The sequence below is a fragment of the Helicoverpa armigera genome, chromosome 2 (genome assembly GCF_030705265.1).
Source record: "Helicoverpa armigera isolate CAAS_96S chromosome 2, ASM3070526v1, whole genome shotgun sequence".
Classification (NCBI taxonomy): Eukaryota; Metazoa; Arthropoda; class Insecta; order Lepidoptera; family Noctuidae; genus Helicoverpa; species Helicoverpa armigera.
This window is the reverse complement of record NC_087121.1, coordinates 3,740,409-3,755,283: the sequence shown is the minus strand read 5'-3', so window position 1 is coordinate 3,755,283 and position 14,875 is coordinate 3,740,409. Positions and strand designations below refer to the sequence as shown.

Genomic DNA, 14,875 nt, shown 5'->3' with positions numbered 1-14,875 from the left:
GAAGACAGTCGATTCCTTATTTTTTAATAAAAAATGTATCTACAGGAATTTGTAAAAAGCCGTGAGCTGAATCGAATCAAACGCAAAAGCAGGATAAGGGCTCATATTACTTTATGTTCGCCTATTTCTCTTTTATAAAGCTGTATATTTACAAAAAATCTATCTAAGGATGAACATCAGGGAGTTCCACCATGCTGCGTTTTGATAACATTCCGTTAGTGATGCGAGGAATATTGAAAGTAATACTTATACGATAAATTACGACACTTTGAACACGGCGCTTAATTACACTCAATGAAAAATGGATTGCCGTCAAAACGCAGTCGCTATTTAGGCCCTGGAACTTATTTGCTTAGCTCAATAAATAAACCTAGGTTCCACGCTATGCTTCTGCGCTATTAGGAATTACGAAAAAGCGTCGTCATTGCAAGCTTTATTGGAAGCACGTATATACTAAAATATTAAAATATATCAACCGTGTGAAACACTAGCTCTTCCTAACTTGGAATTTTCATTCTAATATCTGAGTATGTCAGTTATTTCACAAAGTTCAATACAAATTTTCAAGTTCAGCAATTGGCGCAAATTATTACTTCATAGTTTAAATCTAAAGGAACAAAATCTCTATTGGTGTATAGATTCACGCTTACGATACCGTAAACACACTAAGATTCGACTTCATTGCTTATTTACACAATTTCATTAGAAATTGAAAATTAATTTCTTAATTTTAAACATTGGTGTCTTTCAGTACGAACTGTGAAGTGAAAAGTTTTTATGTCAATACAGTTTCTCTATAAAACGATCTATATATTTTTATATACGTAAATAAGCAGACGAATTTCCCTTCGTAAAATAGAAGTGATGTAATTTCTAACTGGTAAATGAAAACTCGTCTGCTGGTAGACAAAAATAAATGAACCCTGTCACCAGATTTATGTGCGCTTAGATCGTATTAATCAAAAGTGAAGCCAAAACAATGTTAGTATACCAGGTGATGTTCCAACTGAATATAACACACGACGAAAACTAACTACAAGTATGAAGAGATGCAAGGAGTGACAATGTTTACAATGGATATCTATTTCGTTAATGTACACAACACTTTGTTACACAAGCCAGTTAGTCTAAACGAAGCTCATATTTTTCTTAACATCTATTATGTACGTCTATTATGTTATCTGATCGTGATTTTCAAAATATTTTATACGAAATTTAGTTCAGGCAACGTGTATTCTTCAATGTTCGTCCGTAGTGGCGTGCTCATATTTTGATTGCCGAATATAGAAAATCGGACTAACTTGAGTTGTTTTGAGAGTTCCCTAATAAATAACTCAACAAGAAAATGTAATAAATATATACAAAAAATATTATAATTTATATTGAAGATCCGGAATTAGGTAATCGAGAAAGCGTACCAACGGTTCCGATGATTGTATAATTAAATAGAGTATTCTAAGCGTTAGTCGTACATGTAGTGCTCGGTACAGACAGCAAGTAAAACAAAGCGAATCTTATCTCAAAAATAATCAGTAAGTAATTGACCCTCCTTAGATTTAAACAATTCAAAGTAACTACACTTTAATTTGATTACAAATATATAATTGACAAAAACTAATCAAAAACTTTTACAATAATTTTCTGTTTCGTCTACTGAAACATAATTTTCAAAATATGTTTTTATAACACCTCATTCAGTGTCCACAATATTCTAGCTAAAATCTGCAGATATACATTTTAATATTTCACTACTAAAGGTGCAAATATTTCTAAAATATATTATATATTTATAAACAGTATTCACTATATTGTGCCATATACAATGCACGCGTAACACACATGTATGTATTGTTTAATTTACCGTACGTACTTACACATAAAAACATTACTGTTAGACAGTAGGTATCACTTGCTATACACCAACCTTTATGTAATTAGCTAACTATTATATTATATCCTTTGGTGTCTATACGTAGTTCACACGCCAAGTTCTTATATAAAATGAAACGCTTAATGAAGCTGCAAAGTAACGTTCCTTGCTTGTATGACCGTTGTGCCGTCGACGACGGTGACAGGAGCCGTGCTTCAGCAGCGCGTTACACGGTGACCACTCGGCGCTTGAACTACTCACGATTTGTTGGACATAATCAAAATAAAATCAACGCACATACGCCATAACATTTTATACATCAGTTAACAATCATTATTGTCAGTTATAAATCTATTTTTATGAATTTTATATTTAAGTATAAATTCGCGTCTAGTAGTAGGCAGTTTTAAAACAATTATGTTTATAATTATATTCACTATTTAGTTCCCAAGTGCTACGAGGTGTGGTGTTGTATCAGTACTAATAAATTATGCTACAGTCTACTATGAACATCTTACATATCTCTGGATGGACTGTCACGTATTGTTCTCATTCCTCAATGGACTCAGCCAACTGTACCAGCTGTTTATCTACATAACTCATCAGTGCTGGAACGTACGCACATTCTAGGAACATACTTACAGATATTAATGTTTCTAATGTTTTAAACATTCTTTTAAATACATATTAATAAAACATAACTTCAAAAGTAGAGCTTTAAATAAAAACGAAATAGAATAGATTACTAATTTATTTTACACATTTTATAGAAACGGAAGAAAGGACTTTACTAGACGACATATATTTAAAATGACTTTAATTTATCTTTACAATTTAATTATATAAGTTTGGTCGTCAACACCACACCTCGCTGTGCAGCTTGGCGTCTACTAGCCGGCTGAGATGGATGGATCTAGCACATTCAGTAATTTTCTACACAGTTAGAATTAACGCTTACAGTTACATGATACGAGTACTACGGTAAAAATAGTCAAGGAACTGCCAGACAGTCGAATGTTAAGTCTAGTGGAATAACCACGAATGTTACCTACGAGTAAGGTTGGTCTGGCAGAACCTCATTCCCTCGTTGCTCAATGAACATGCAGTCGAAGCATTCTGCCACAGAAACTGAACATAGATCATGACGTGTAACAAATACAAGTCTAACAACCAGGAACCACAATTACTTCCTAGATGATTTGTTGTGTAAATAGGGGAGAATTTTATCAGTATCTAGTAATTAATAGTTACCAGCCAAATATCAGTTCAATACGAGATACATCAAAATATCTACCAGATAAAGTTAATATTGCAAGCAACACAGCAGGCCCCTTGTTTCAGAACTTTAATTTGTTGCACGTCACGTACACGAATGTAGGCATTCCCAAAACATTAAAGTTAGTACTAGCAAATTATACTTAAAGTTAGTTACGAGTATCGATAGGAGTTTGCGAGAATATATCCAAACGTGCAAATAAATCAACGACCTCGTAGCTTATCAAATAGAAAATTCACTTAAAAACTTTAAAACTGTCAAGAGTCTCACGCTATCACATAACCGATATCCATAGCGGTTCGCGTCGATATAGTCACATCGTCCAAAGAGTATTTTGGTATAAAAGGGGGTATTGCGAAAACCTTTATTGCTTGTGGGTTAGGAGCGCAGTTGTGCGGGGCTAAGCACAAGTTCGCCGTCGGGTCCGCCGGCGAAGGACACGTTGCGCGGGGGCGGCCTGCGGGCCGGGGCACTCGCCATCGCGCTCGGCGGCAGCGAGGCGGCCTGAGCCCCGGGGCTCGGACTGCCGGCGGCCGCGGGGCCCTGCGTGCTGGGCCCCGGCGACGTCGGCACGCTCTGCGCCGCCACGCCCAGCGCCGCCACCGGGCTGTGCTGCGAGCCGCTCCGCTGCAACGCACTCTGGTTGGAGCCGCTCTGATGCAGCCCATTTGGCGAGCTTGTGCCTTGGTGCGCCGTGACCTGATGTAGAGGCGGCGGGTGCAGCGAGGCGGTGCGGTACCGGCGCAGGCGCTCGTCCTCCTCGCCGCTGGACAGCGAGGACACGTCGCAGGAGGAGGCGTCGAGGCGGCGCGCGGGCGAGCACTGCGCCGGCCCGGCGCGCGCGCCGCCGCTCCCGCCCCCGCCGCCCCCCGCGCTCCCCGCCAGCGGCATCTCCTCGCCCTCCCCGCATCCAGACAGTCTGGAAAACAATGGTTCTCTAATGAAAATAATGTAACAAATGCTTAACTAGATGCTGAATACGTCTTGTTCGATTCGTCAATGTGCGAATGATTAAAGGCAGTCGTGAGTGACAATGGGGTTCACCCAGTTGGTATGAAAGGCCCTATACAGACTTTTTCACTATGAACTCCGTTACCTTCTGTTCTCCTTGTAGATGGTTCGCCGTCGACAGCAAGGCTTCGCAAATATGCAGAAGAGAATACGCAGCAGACAGCAGGCGAGCCCTGCGACGATGAGCGACGGACCCACCAGACGCAGGGCAGGTGTTTTGAAACCCTGGAAACAATTTCTCTCTTTGTGTCACATATCTTTTTTTTCTACAATCTCTAATGGTAAATCGGTCTAATAGATTTTCAGAAGGGTCAACATCGGTCGCTTAAAAATTGGAGTCAATCGATCACATAATTAGGCTACGTGATGATGGTTTTTATGTTGAAGTTTTAAAAGCAGATTACGCTTAAATCGCACCTCAATATCAGTTCGCCAGCGCTGATATATACCTCTAGATACCACTATACCACTACGGCACTACCTCTATACTTTCGTACAAACTATACAGCTAAGGGATATAAAAGGACATGGAAGCATCTGCGAGAGCTCGCCTACGTCTCACTATTGTCACTGGCTACACAATAGACAAGTTGCGCGCTTTTTGAAACTTTTATGCAACAGCAACAAAAGTTTATGATGATAAGCATTTTGTGTAAATTTAAAGGAGCAGTGATGCTTGCGATATTTTGCTGTTACGTTTTTACAATGGTTTTGTTGCTATCTGAATCTTCAATAACGATGTCGGTAGCTACAGGGAGCATTGATGATAAACTAATGCTTGAGTAGGTTTTATGTTCGGATTCTATTGGATGAAGTTGAGTCTTAAAGTTATGATGGGAATGGGAATTTGATAGAAAATAAGGGTTTACAGCAGCACCAATTCATACCGACTCATTTTGAGCTGAACTACGTCTCGTACTGCAGAACTTAAAAAGTCCCGAAGTAAACATAGATGACCATATGAGAAGTTGAAGTTACATCGATGAGTCCATGCCATCTAAAGCCTAAGGCATCTACATGATATAAAAACATGATCCAACTTACGCGTACCTTGTCGCCGGTGCCGACGAAGTACACGACCAGGCCAAGCGCGAGAGTGCCGAGCCCCGCGTATAACAGACGCGCGACACCCCACGTGTCGCCGGCCACTCCGTCCGCCTCGCCGTCGGATTCCGACGACGAACCGTACGAAGCGTCTCGCACCTGGAAATGGCGAATTTGGTTTGAGAAACACAGCCCATTTGGTTTAAAAAAGTTGCAGTTTAGAGAGAAGATTTGAATTGAGACAAAAGGACATTCTTCTTCCAACATGTGTTAAATGGACTTCAGAGACTTCGGGATGATAAATGGGCTGTTGTTTTGGATCTTGAGTCTTTACAAATCACAAGTACACAGCGCGACAAGATAGCATTTTAGCGTTAGCGTTCTAGCGTACACATGAAACATTTATAGCTGACTCTTGGTACTAGTAATATAAAAATGTGCAAAATTATTTTGACTAGAAATATCCTGTTAATGGCAAACTCTTACTCTCCTCCTTTTATACTAAGCGGGAGGAACCCAACGCTTCCTTCACAGCAAAATTCTTCTGCATCTGTAAGGATGTCATCGAAGAGTTTCCAGTATAAAACACATGTATATACCCGGTTGTTCCTGTGCCATTTCCCGGTCTGGCCTTTCCTCGCGCCTGGGTGGTCGCCGAGCACTGAACAGCGCCGCGCCGCGCCGCCCGCGCCCGCGCACCCCCCTCCCACCGAGAGCGCCGCCGCCTCCGCCCACGCCGCGCGCCCTGCTGCGCACTGGCAACAAAATTACTGACTATTAGTTCAATGTTCGTGCATAAATTGATGTAGGTGCCAGGGATGGAAATAGTTTGGGATAATATTTTGTGGACTGTTTATATTCTATTTAGGATTTTGCAGTTGCCTAAAGTTATGTCTAAAGGGCTTTTCTTGTGTTGTCTTAGTTAACGTAGCTGTTTGTAAGATGTAACTAACCACCTACGATAAACCAAATGGATATGCAGCTAGCTTCAACTAATCCTCCGTACCTAACTACTTATAATAAGCCAGTTTATCGACCATCTTTCATAAGACGTTTTCGTAAATTCTGAGACAGATTTTTGTTTTGTTTGGAACCGCTTTCCCTGCACGTTTTACAGTTATGGCAACAATAAGCAGTTTAAGGCACACCTATTTCTTTCCTGCAGAATTTTCCTTTTAAAGTGCAGAGCGCTGATGGTTTTAGTGTCCCATTTCATTCGTCACTCCCGGATATATCTTATCTGCCGCACGGTAGAATGCGCAGGTGATCCTATTTCAACATTACATTTGTTGGACACTAGAGAGATACGTTTATGCAAGCAAGTAGGTACCTACCTACATGATATGCAAAACAACCTTCGTTTCATAAGAAATAAACAAATTCAGTAGGTTATTATTACTCATGTTTACCAGCCATTTTTGCCTTCGAAAACTCATAAACATAGTATTGTCTTGTAAAAAGAAAATATCGGTAATTACATACGATATGAAAGCAATAAATACATTAGAGCTCAACCTTCCATCGGTAAAAAAATTGTTGATACCAGTCACGATTTCGATAAACAGAAAATGAGGACATATAGGCAATAGCCAGTGGATTTGAGAGCATATTACACGGGGTATTGGGCCGCCCGCCGGCTATATTTCATGTCGTGCACACAAGGAAACACTGACTGCAATAAAAATCCTCTAAAAGTGGCCATAAACAAGTCTTACAAACAACGAAAGGAAACTAAGAATCGAAGACTCGATATATCAAACAAGTTCGGATGTCTCTTGTGTCTCATTGTGCACGGGGTTTTGATTTACGAAAGAATTCCTTATTGACCTATATTATTTAGTGGACATTTTAGCCTTATTTTAGAAACTTACGCCGGTCTTATACGGGTATCGTAAGTATGCAAATCGTCCGTTTCTGGGTCAATAGAGGACGTAAATACTGAAATGATTGCGTCTAATAGTCCGCCTTGCGAGCCTACTAAAATATATACCGTTCAGCGATGTTTCCACGAGCCGTCATATTTCAAACACGGCAATTGTCTATGCGGTAACAAAAGAACATTTCCAACGTAACTTTATTTCCATTCTTGAATGATAATGTTGTTATTTTAAAGCTGTCGGCGTAGGTATATAAAATTCACGAATATCAATTCAAGAGTAAACATTGACGGAATACGAATTTGGCAAGTGGGAAAACCACGGACCCATTTCACCGACAGTATTTACGTAATCGGTAGGTTAAACGACAACTTTTTACATTGAGAATGGAATTTTCGTGATATCTACTTTATGACTTTACTACCATGAACAGCTGTTTTCCTTAATCGCACGACATTGCTGGTGAAAGTGGGCTATAGTTGATGTTTTAAATAAATTTTAATCAATCATTGCTATGTTTATTGTAGGTGCAGAACATAGGCACAATATAAATAGCGTATGTAGGTACACTCGGCCGATCTATAGGTACAAGTTACTGCCTACAAGATCAAAGAGTGCCCAAAAGGGTTGTTTGTGTTCCAAAGCTAGAGAAAAACACGTGCGACAAATAGAATCTTATTCGTAAAAACATTGAAGCCCACGTTATGTTAATTTGAAGTCCTTTGTGCAAATTATTACAACTTGATTTATGTGGACAAAAATGTTATTACACGGTGGGCGCGGCGCACGCTACCTCGTCATGCGAATATTGCGAGTGTCGCTTAATTTAAAAATACTCGGTTTCATATTAAGTTTTTTCTATGCAAGAGCTTAAAGTTTATTTCAGAAATAAGTCCCTAAGTACACCTGGCAATCAACCTTTACCTATTTCTAACATAACAACCGTAATTATTTTAGTAAGCTCTATGCTCGCTTAATTCCTTGTACCTAGGTATCATTCCTATACCCACATAAAATAATAATTGTTAATAATGCAAAGCTTAACGACCAATGAAAATAGTTTTCATTATTTATTATACCTGAGCTTGAATTTCCTTCACATTTCAGGTCACCGACCACCTCTTTTTACATGCAACACAAACGATCAGTACCAGACCATTACAAAAACTCATCCAAAAAACAATATAACGTCAGTCTCCAAGTTACAATTACGAGTTTCATAACATTATCATATAACGCGAATTTTTCTAAAGCAATTAGAAGGGAAATGTTTAATATGGCCAGGTATTTGGGTCACGAGGGTACACTCCATACTTTGTAGGTAAAACGTGTTTTAATTGTGTGAAATTGCCTTTATCCTCAGCTATTTGTAATATTCTTGGCAGACAGGTGGGTATTAAGGCCTACGTGGCGACGTAACGAAACGACCATTAATACGGAATTATAAACCTTTTAGTTGTTTATGGGAAAGAATAATTGCGATAGGTCTATGTGCTATAATAGTTGTACCTAGGACTTTGTGTGATATATTTATCATAGTTGGTTTAGAGAAATAAGTATTTCCCAAGTGGAATATACATTTATCCGTAGAGCCTATGTTTGATTGTCGGTATCCCGATAGACACTTCCATTAATTTAGATATTGCTAACTTTGCACTAGGCCAAGGAATCTTAAACTAAAACTTAGAGGACTTTCTAAGCCATTTGTTCATAGATAGTTAGATAAGTAGGTATGTTTGTTGTTTCAAACTGGCTATATGTCTAACATGGAACACCAATACTAACAAGTAAAAAAATTCGATATGAATGTTTGTTTCTGTTAAAACTCGGCAACGGTTCGGTCGATGATTTTGTTTCTTGTTTTTCAATTGTTCCCGCAAGGTTTGCTCGTTTCCAGTTATCGTTGGTTTCTGAACTTTATTTTTAAATGTTTTGCTTTTCAATGGCTGAAACTTTTTGACGTTCCGACGGTTATTGATTCGATGTAACCGGAACCTTTCTATAATAAGCAAACGGTTTGATCTATCTTGGATAAGAATGGCTGAAAGTAGTATGAATGTTTACTTGCTGTTTTAGAAGCATAATAGTGAAGATAAATAATTTTAATAAAATCCTGTAAATATTTTTACCAATCCTTATACATATCTACGCCTTATCTATTCATAAAACCTAACAAAAACAGTTATTATTTTACACTTTTTTATAAAATATTCATGTATATAATATGACATTTTCATGTCAATGTCAAGCATTTAGTTACCTATTTCAAAAATACATTTTGCTCACAAAACATCACATTCTTTTATTTAACCCCAGAGTGACAGAATGGAACTTACAACTTATCTTTGACCTCACAATTTAATTGATCACCGAGAAACCGCAGACGATTGCATCGACCAATAAATTAATTTCCCCACTCGACATTCACAGCTTGAACATTGTATTTTTCTTTTTAAACGTTGCATGCACGACAATACATTTCCATATTCAAAACGTCGAACAATGTTTTAAATTCCATTTCACAAAAATCCAGCCAGTATTAAATAAATCAAGTTTCACTTGCATTTTTGTTCCCTAAATAAGTAATAAAATTATAATAAAAACTGTTTTGAACCATTTGTTGTGAATTTATTGAAGTCGCGACAAACCGACTGGTATGATCGTAAATCCAACGGTTTTGACGTTTAGGATTTGCAATAAACATTCCGAGGTTTTATTGAATCATTTTATTTTGCTGTTGCGCTGTTGCACAAATATTTTGGTTGGATATTTTGAAATACGGGTATTACTTTTACTCGACGGTATTCATAATATTATTAGACACATTTTAAATAAATGACAAACTGACTTAAGCCCATTTTCACCGACTACAAAGACGTCCATTTTTAGTTATTCTACCGTTTATTCGAGTTCATTCAACTATTAACCGAAAAGGCCACAGTTAAAAAAAACAGAAGTTTAATTGATGGATTGCTCTCATATAAACGCTAAAATTGTTTCAATGGCTTCATAATTTCTTAGCAAAAAAGTTAATTATTTCCTAACAATATAATAACTAGGTATACTGAACATGTCAACACGCTTTTCGCCATGGTTATCGCCATACTTACTAAGTTAAGCCACGGTTAATAATTTTCTAGCAGATTAGCATTCACGTGAACGAAACATGCTATGAGAACAATTAGACTTTAGGGTTCACTCAACCCATAAAAATAAACCTAATTGTTGTTTCCTTCCGGAACAAATTTTGGGCCTATTTTGTTCATGGTTTATTTATTTTTAATATTAATGATACAATACTTTTTGGGTTGTTACATTTTCATTGTAAAGTTGATCATATTTCTGAGAGAGAGCTCATCATCAGATCCTGACCGTGATGATAATTAGACCATTTGGGAATTATAATCCTTCATACTTATAAAAAATAATGTTCAAATCAGATCAGAGGTGAACGACCGAGACATGGGTGACCAAACGGTAAAAAAAAACAAACAGCTGAATTGAGAACCTCCTTTTTGAGTAGCCGGTAAAAAAAATGATCATAATATTGTCTTTATATTATACATTAAAATCATATTACCAAGTCCCACAAAAATAATTTCGTAGCGACGTAGCAATTCGTAGCACATTTCAAACATAAATATTTGCTACGCTTTTGCTACGATGCTACGACTATAATCGTAGCGAGTCACGGCTACAGCCCGCTTCCTCTAGGTAAAAGTCAGGTCAAAGGCAGGAAGAGGAAACGGCAGTAACTACCGACTGTTAAAGAAAAACTCGATTCATGTTTAAATAGCTCTGATTTTACTGACGAACAAGTGCAAGTAAACAGCTGTAGTTTTGAAAGATTTTATATTTTTTTTTTAAGTTGTAAAATACATAAAAATATATATTTGTATTCTGTATTTGTATAATTTAACTTGTTAATTGAATTGTTATATTTCCATATCAATTTTACTTGACTCTCAACAACAATCATTGTTAAATATTCTATTACGGAGTCGTAAATAAATAATGAACCAACAACTTATCGTTTGCAAATTCTTCTCCAAGCACTGTTTTTTTTTTATTTTCTTTCTGCACTGGTAGAAACTGGCTCTTAACCACCACTTATAAAAAAGTTGGGAGCCCAAATCTTTGACAGGGAAGCCAAGTATGCTAATGAGCTTTCCCACAAATAAGTTCGCTTTAAAAATTCACCACGCGAAAATTAACTTGCCAACTTTACTATGCATTTTAATAGTCAAGTCAAAGTTTATTGGTACTCATAAGTTGTGTTCTTAAATAATCCTTAATTCTACAGCAATTAAGGTTTGGAGCTTAAACTTATTTGGGGCTTGGAGAAGCTTAAACTTTGCGAGATTATTATAGACAATTAATATGTGAAATTGGTAAAAAATGGGATTTTGCGCGTTGATGAAAAATATATCCATGTATTTTAAATTCTCTAAAAATATACTTTTATTACGCCTTTACCATATATTTTTTGTATAACTCCTCATAAGTCAACCTTGGACCTTCTTCTGTCGACTTCTTAACTGGGCTTAAAATCCCTAAATGATAATCCAAAAAAATATCTAAGCTTTACCAATTATTTACTTATTTAAAAAAATTATATTATTTGGTATTTTGTAACAGACTTTACTACTTCTTTGTGAATAAATAATTTTAATTTGTTAAATATTAGTTATTTTGACTTTAAGCCAAAACACAACATATCAATAAATTACTAGTTACTTCGTCCATTTTCCGCATGTGACCACATAATTGTGTATTCGGGCTCAAAGATCGACCATGCTCGCTGACCGAGAGCAGGGGCACCGCATTTTGTATGTTTTGGTTCATTCAACCATTATGTTCTGCATAACGCGTCATCGAACGGTAGCTTGAACTCCGAATTTTGGTGTATTTGGTCCTGTGTTCACACACAGGTGATTTTATTGGACATTAGAACTAAGTTGTGGTGTTCTTATATTTGTTTGAATATATCATTGGTAGAAACTTGATAAACTCTATGTTACAAAAAAAAAAATGATGGTAGCGGTAGCTATCTTTAGTATTACTTCATTGCTAGCGATTTTTTACACTATTAAATTGTAATTTATTTGAATTAAGGCAAAAATAATTGCAGTATCTATTTCTCACACGAACTCAAATAAAAAATTTACAGTTTTCTAGCTAAACTAAATTACTACCGGGATAAGTTAGGTACATCCTAAACATGAGTGAATATAATACAAATCGACAACATAGGCTCCCTAATTTGCCTACTGATATTTCAAGACACGAAACTGAGTACAGCCCCTAAACGCTCCTGTAATATGCACTATATTACCTACGTATTTAGGTGTATTTTTGAACGTGAAAGGTTACGTTTTCACGTCAGTGACATTTAGGTGGTGACGCAGGCCGAAAGCATGGTGCCTCGCGAATTGTATCGGGCTGGGATCGATAGCGTAAACCTGCCGCAACTTACATACTTTTTACGTACCTAAACATTGATTACAATACATAGTTAATTAATTTTTCAAGTTAAATTTTTAACCGCAGAAAACTTATGAGTTATTGGATTTGTCAGTTTCATAAAAATATATAATTTTATCAAACAATTTTAATAGGTATTATGATGTGATTAGGTGCATTATGGAGCTTAGTAATTCAATTACAGTCGTGTAGGCTCAAAGTTTTGTATACCTATACCTACGAAGAAATATACCCTATAAAATATACGTATTTTCTGTAAAAAATATATCGAAATAAATAACATAATTTTTAAATAAATTACAGGCATTTTTATTATAATACAAACTATGTAATTACAGTTCCAAGAAGTGGATTCAATAGAATGTCAATTGTCAACTGAAAGTTGTCACATGTCGAGGTTACAATGTTTTTTAATATTTTATTTATGTAGTTTAAAATGAAAAATTTTATTACAAATATCCTGACCTTTAACTGAATCTATCAGCAAAAGAGAATAACGATCAATCAGAACATTTAAACAGTACTAATTGTAATGAAAACTCATCGGTCATTAGTAGCCGAGTGTCGTATTACCAATTAAACTGTGTAATTTACGCCACGGATTAATTAGGCTATTATTTATGCATGTCTAAATCATATAGGGTAACTGTTACTGTACAAAATTATTTAAAGCTCAATGTTCGTGTTAAAGTAGATCAGTACTTATTTGTTTGTACCTACAAATGAAGGTATGTACATAGTCTAGCCGAAATTCTGAAAATATTTGTGATGTTTATTTGTCAACACTATATGGCATAATACATGTATTACCTACTGGTTTTATCTAAACTATTTCCCGCATCCTTGGCTAAAAAGTACCATTTATGTATTAAGTTGGATTCCAGTCTTTATGTAGGTATTCCAAACAGGTTAATTTCTCCAGCCGTTAAAACCCGATCAAGGTACTACAAACATCCAAGTATCTAAACTTGCAAAACCATCACTTTTTACACTGTAAGTAGGTCTTAAAGATTGTAAGACTAAAAAGTGCTTACAAGCAATATCAGCACTGAGAGTTTCGTGCTTTATCACGTGTCGGAGATAAGAGCTTACGATAACGTCTGCATAATTTCAGCTTCAGCGGATTTCAGCGGCAAAAAAGGAAAAACTTCTTGCAGGAATATATTTCATTTTAGATAGGAGGCGGTTTTCTTAAAACAAATACGCCTTACTTGGTCTTATAACGAAAGTTATGGAAGAAGATTAACAGCTATTTAAACTGAAAATTAGAAGGCAGTCTCTACTAAAGTGTTGCATAAAAGTCCGACACTTTTTATAATGATTTATACGCGAGTAAATACTCGTTGAAAAATTCATTAAACTAAATGTAAAAGCCTTTCAATCGAAACACACTCCCATCAAAGCTACTTCTAAATTAGCATGTTCGCACTAAGCCCACATCGGCCGTGATGCATCTGAAAGCAGAATTCATTCCACGCGCGTCTACCACGGGGTATGTAAAATGGCTAGTTATGCCCGCATTATGTATGCAAACGAATGGATCGGGCTCGATCGACCTGACTCTTCAGGTCACTGATATTTATTGTGTGCAGTGCGAGGGAACTACTTTGATCTCTCCGCACAAACAACCCCCCTTCGCACATCGCACAACTTTTAACTCCGAAAGCTAACTTGGAAAAATATGAAGCTCTTTTTACGTCTGACCTATTACAACGTGGATAGGTAATAAATCCATTATATTCGCAAAGCTCAAGACTCGCCAGTTCTGATAAAATATGATATTCAATTTGTGGGAGTCGTTTCAATTTACAAATGTGGATTTATTTTTACAAATTCAACTGCGATTTTTATTTTTGCAATCTGTTGTAAAACGCATAAATCATGTTGCTCTTTTTAGCGTTTTGTTCAGTTGAAATATGTGTTTGATAAATGTTAGAAAGCTTTAGTTGTAGAGAGAAGTATTGTATCGCAGAAATATTCTCCCTAAATGCGAGTCACTGACTCTCAATTTGTGTATTATAAATAACTTTTTTAAATTTTATATTCCATAAATAATCGTAAATTTCGAAAAAGAAGAATTAAAATAAAAGTATGCAACAAAGCGTATTTAAGTAAATGAACGCACCCCTATATATAACCTTGCCGACTGGCTAATATTTATAACCATGTCATCAATTTATACGTGCTGATATAAAAAGGCTAGGGCCACGGTAGACTTATGGAAAGGAATTGTTATCTATGTCTATTAGTTATAATTTAATGTGAAGTACAAATGTAGTTTGTATTATGATTACATAGGTTAATTGAGAGATA

The 14,875-nt window shown here is 36.5% G+C and overlaps 1 protein-coding gene across 2 annotated transcripts in view; it reads right to left on the bottom strand.

Annotated features, from left to right (window-relative positions):
• Positions 1 to 130: 130 nt before the first annotated feature.
• Positions 131 to 14,875, bottom strand: part of LOC110375503 (uncharacterized protein) — a 112,598-nt gene continuing 97,853 nt past the window's right edge. Inside the window, exons 4-7 of one of the 2 annotated variants that reach the window (XM_064037894.1) lie at positions 5,801 to 5,956; positions 5,208 to 5,360; positions 4,243 to 4,382; positions 131 to 4,065 (exon numbers count right to left, since the gene is read on the bottom strand). In XM_064037894.1, the coding sequence (XP_063893964.1) occupies positions 3,525 to 4,065; positions 4,243 to 4,382; positions 5,208 to 5,360; positions 5,801 to 5,956 (990 nt within the window). In that variant the 3' untranslated portion in view covers positions 131 to 3,524. Of the gene's footprint in view, positions 4,066 to 4,242; positions 4,383 to 5,201; positions 5,361 to 5,800; positions 5,957 to 14,875 lie in introns of both variants that reach the window. The other variant, XM_049843947.2, reaches the window with a different exon arrangement.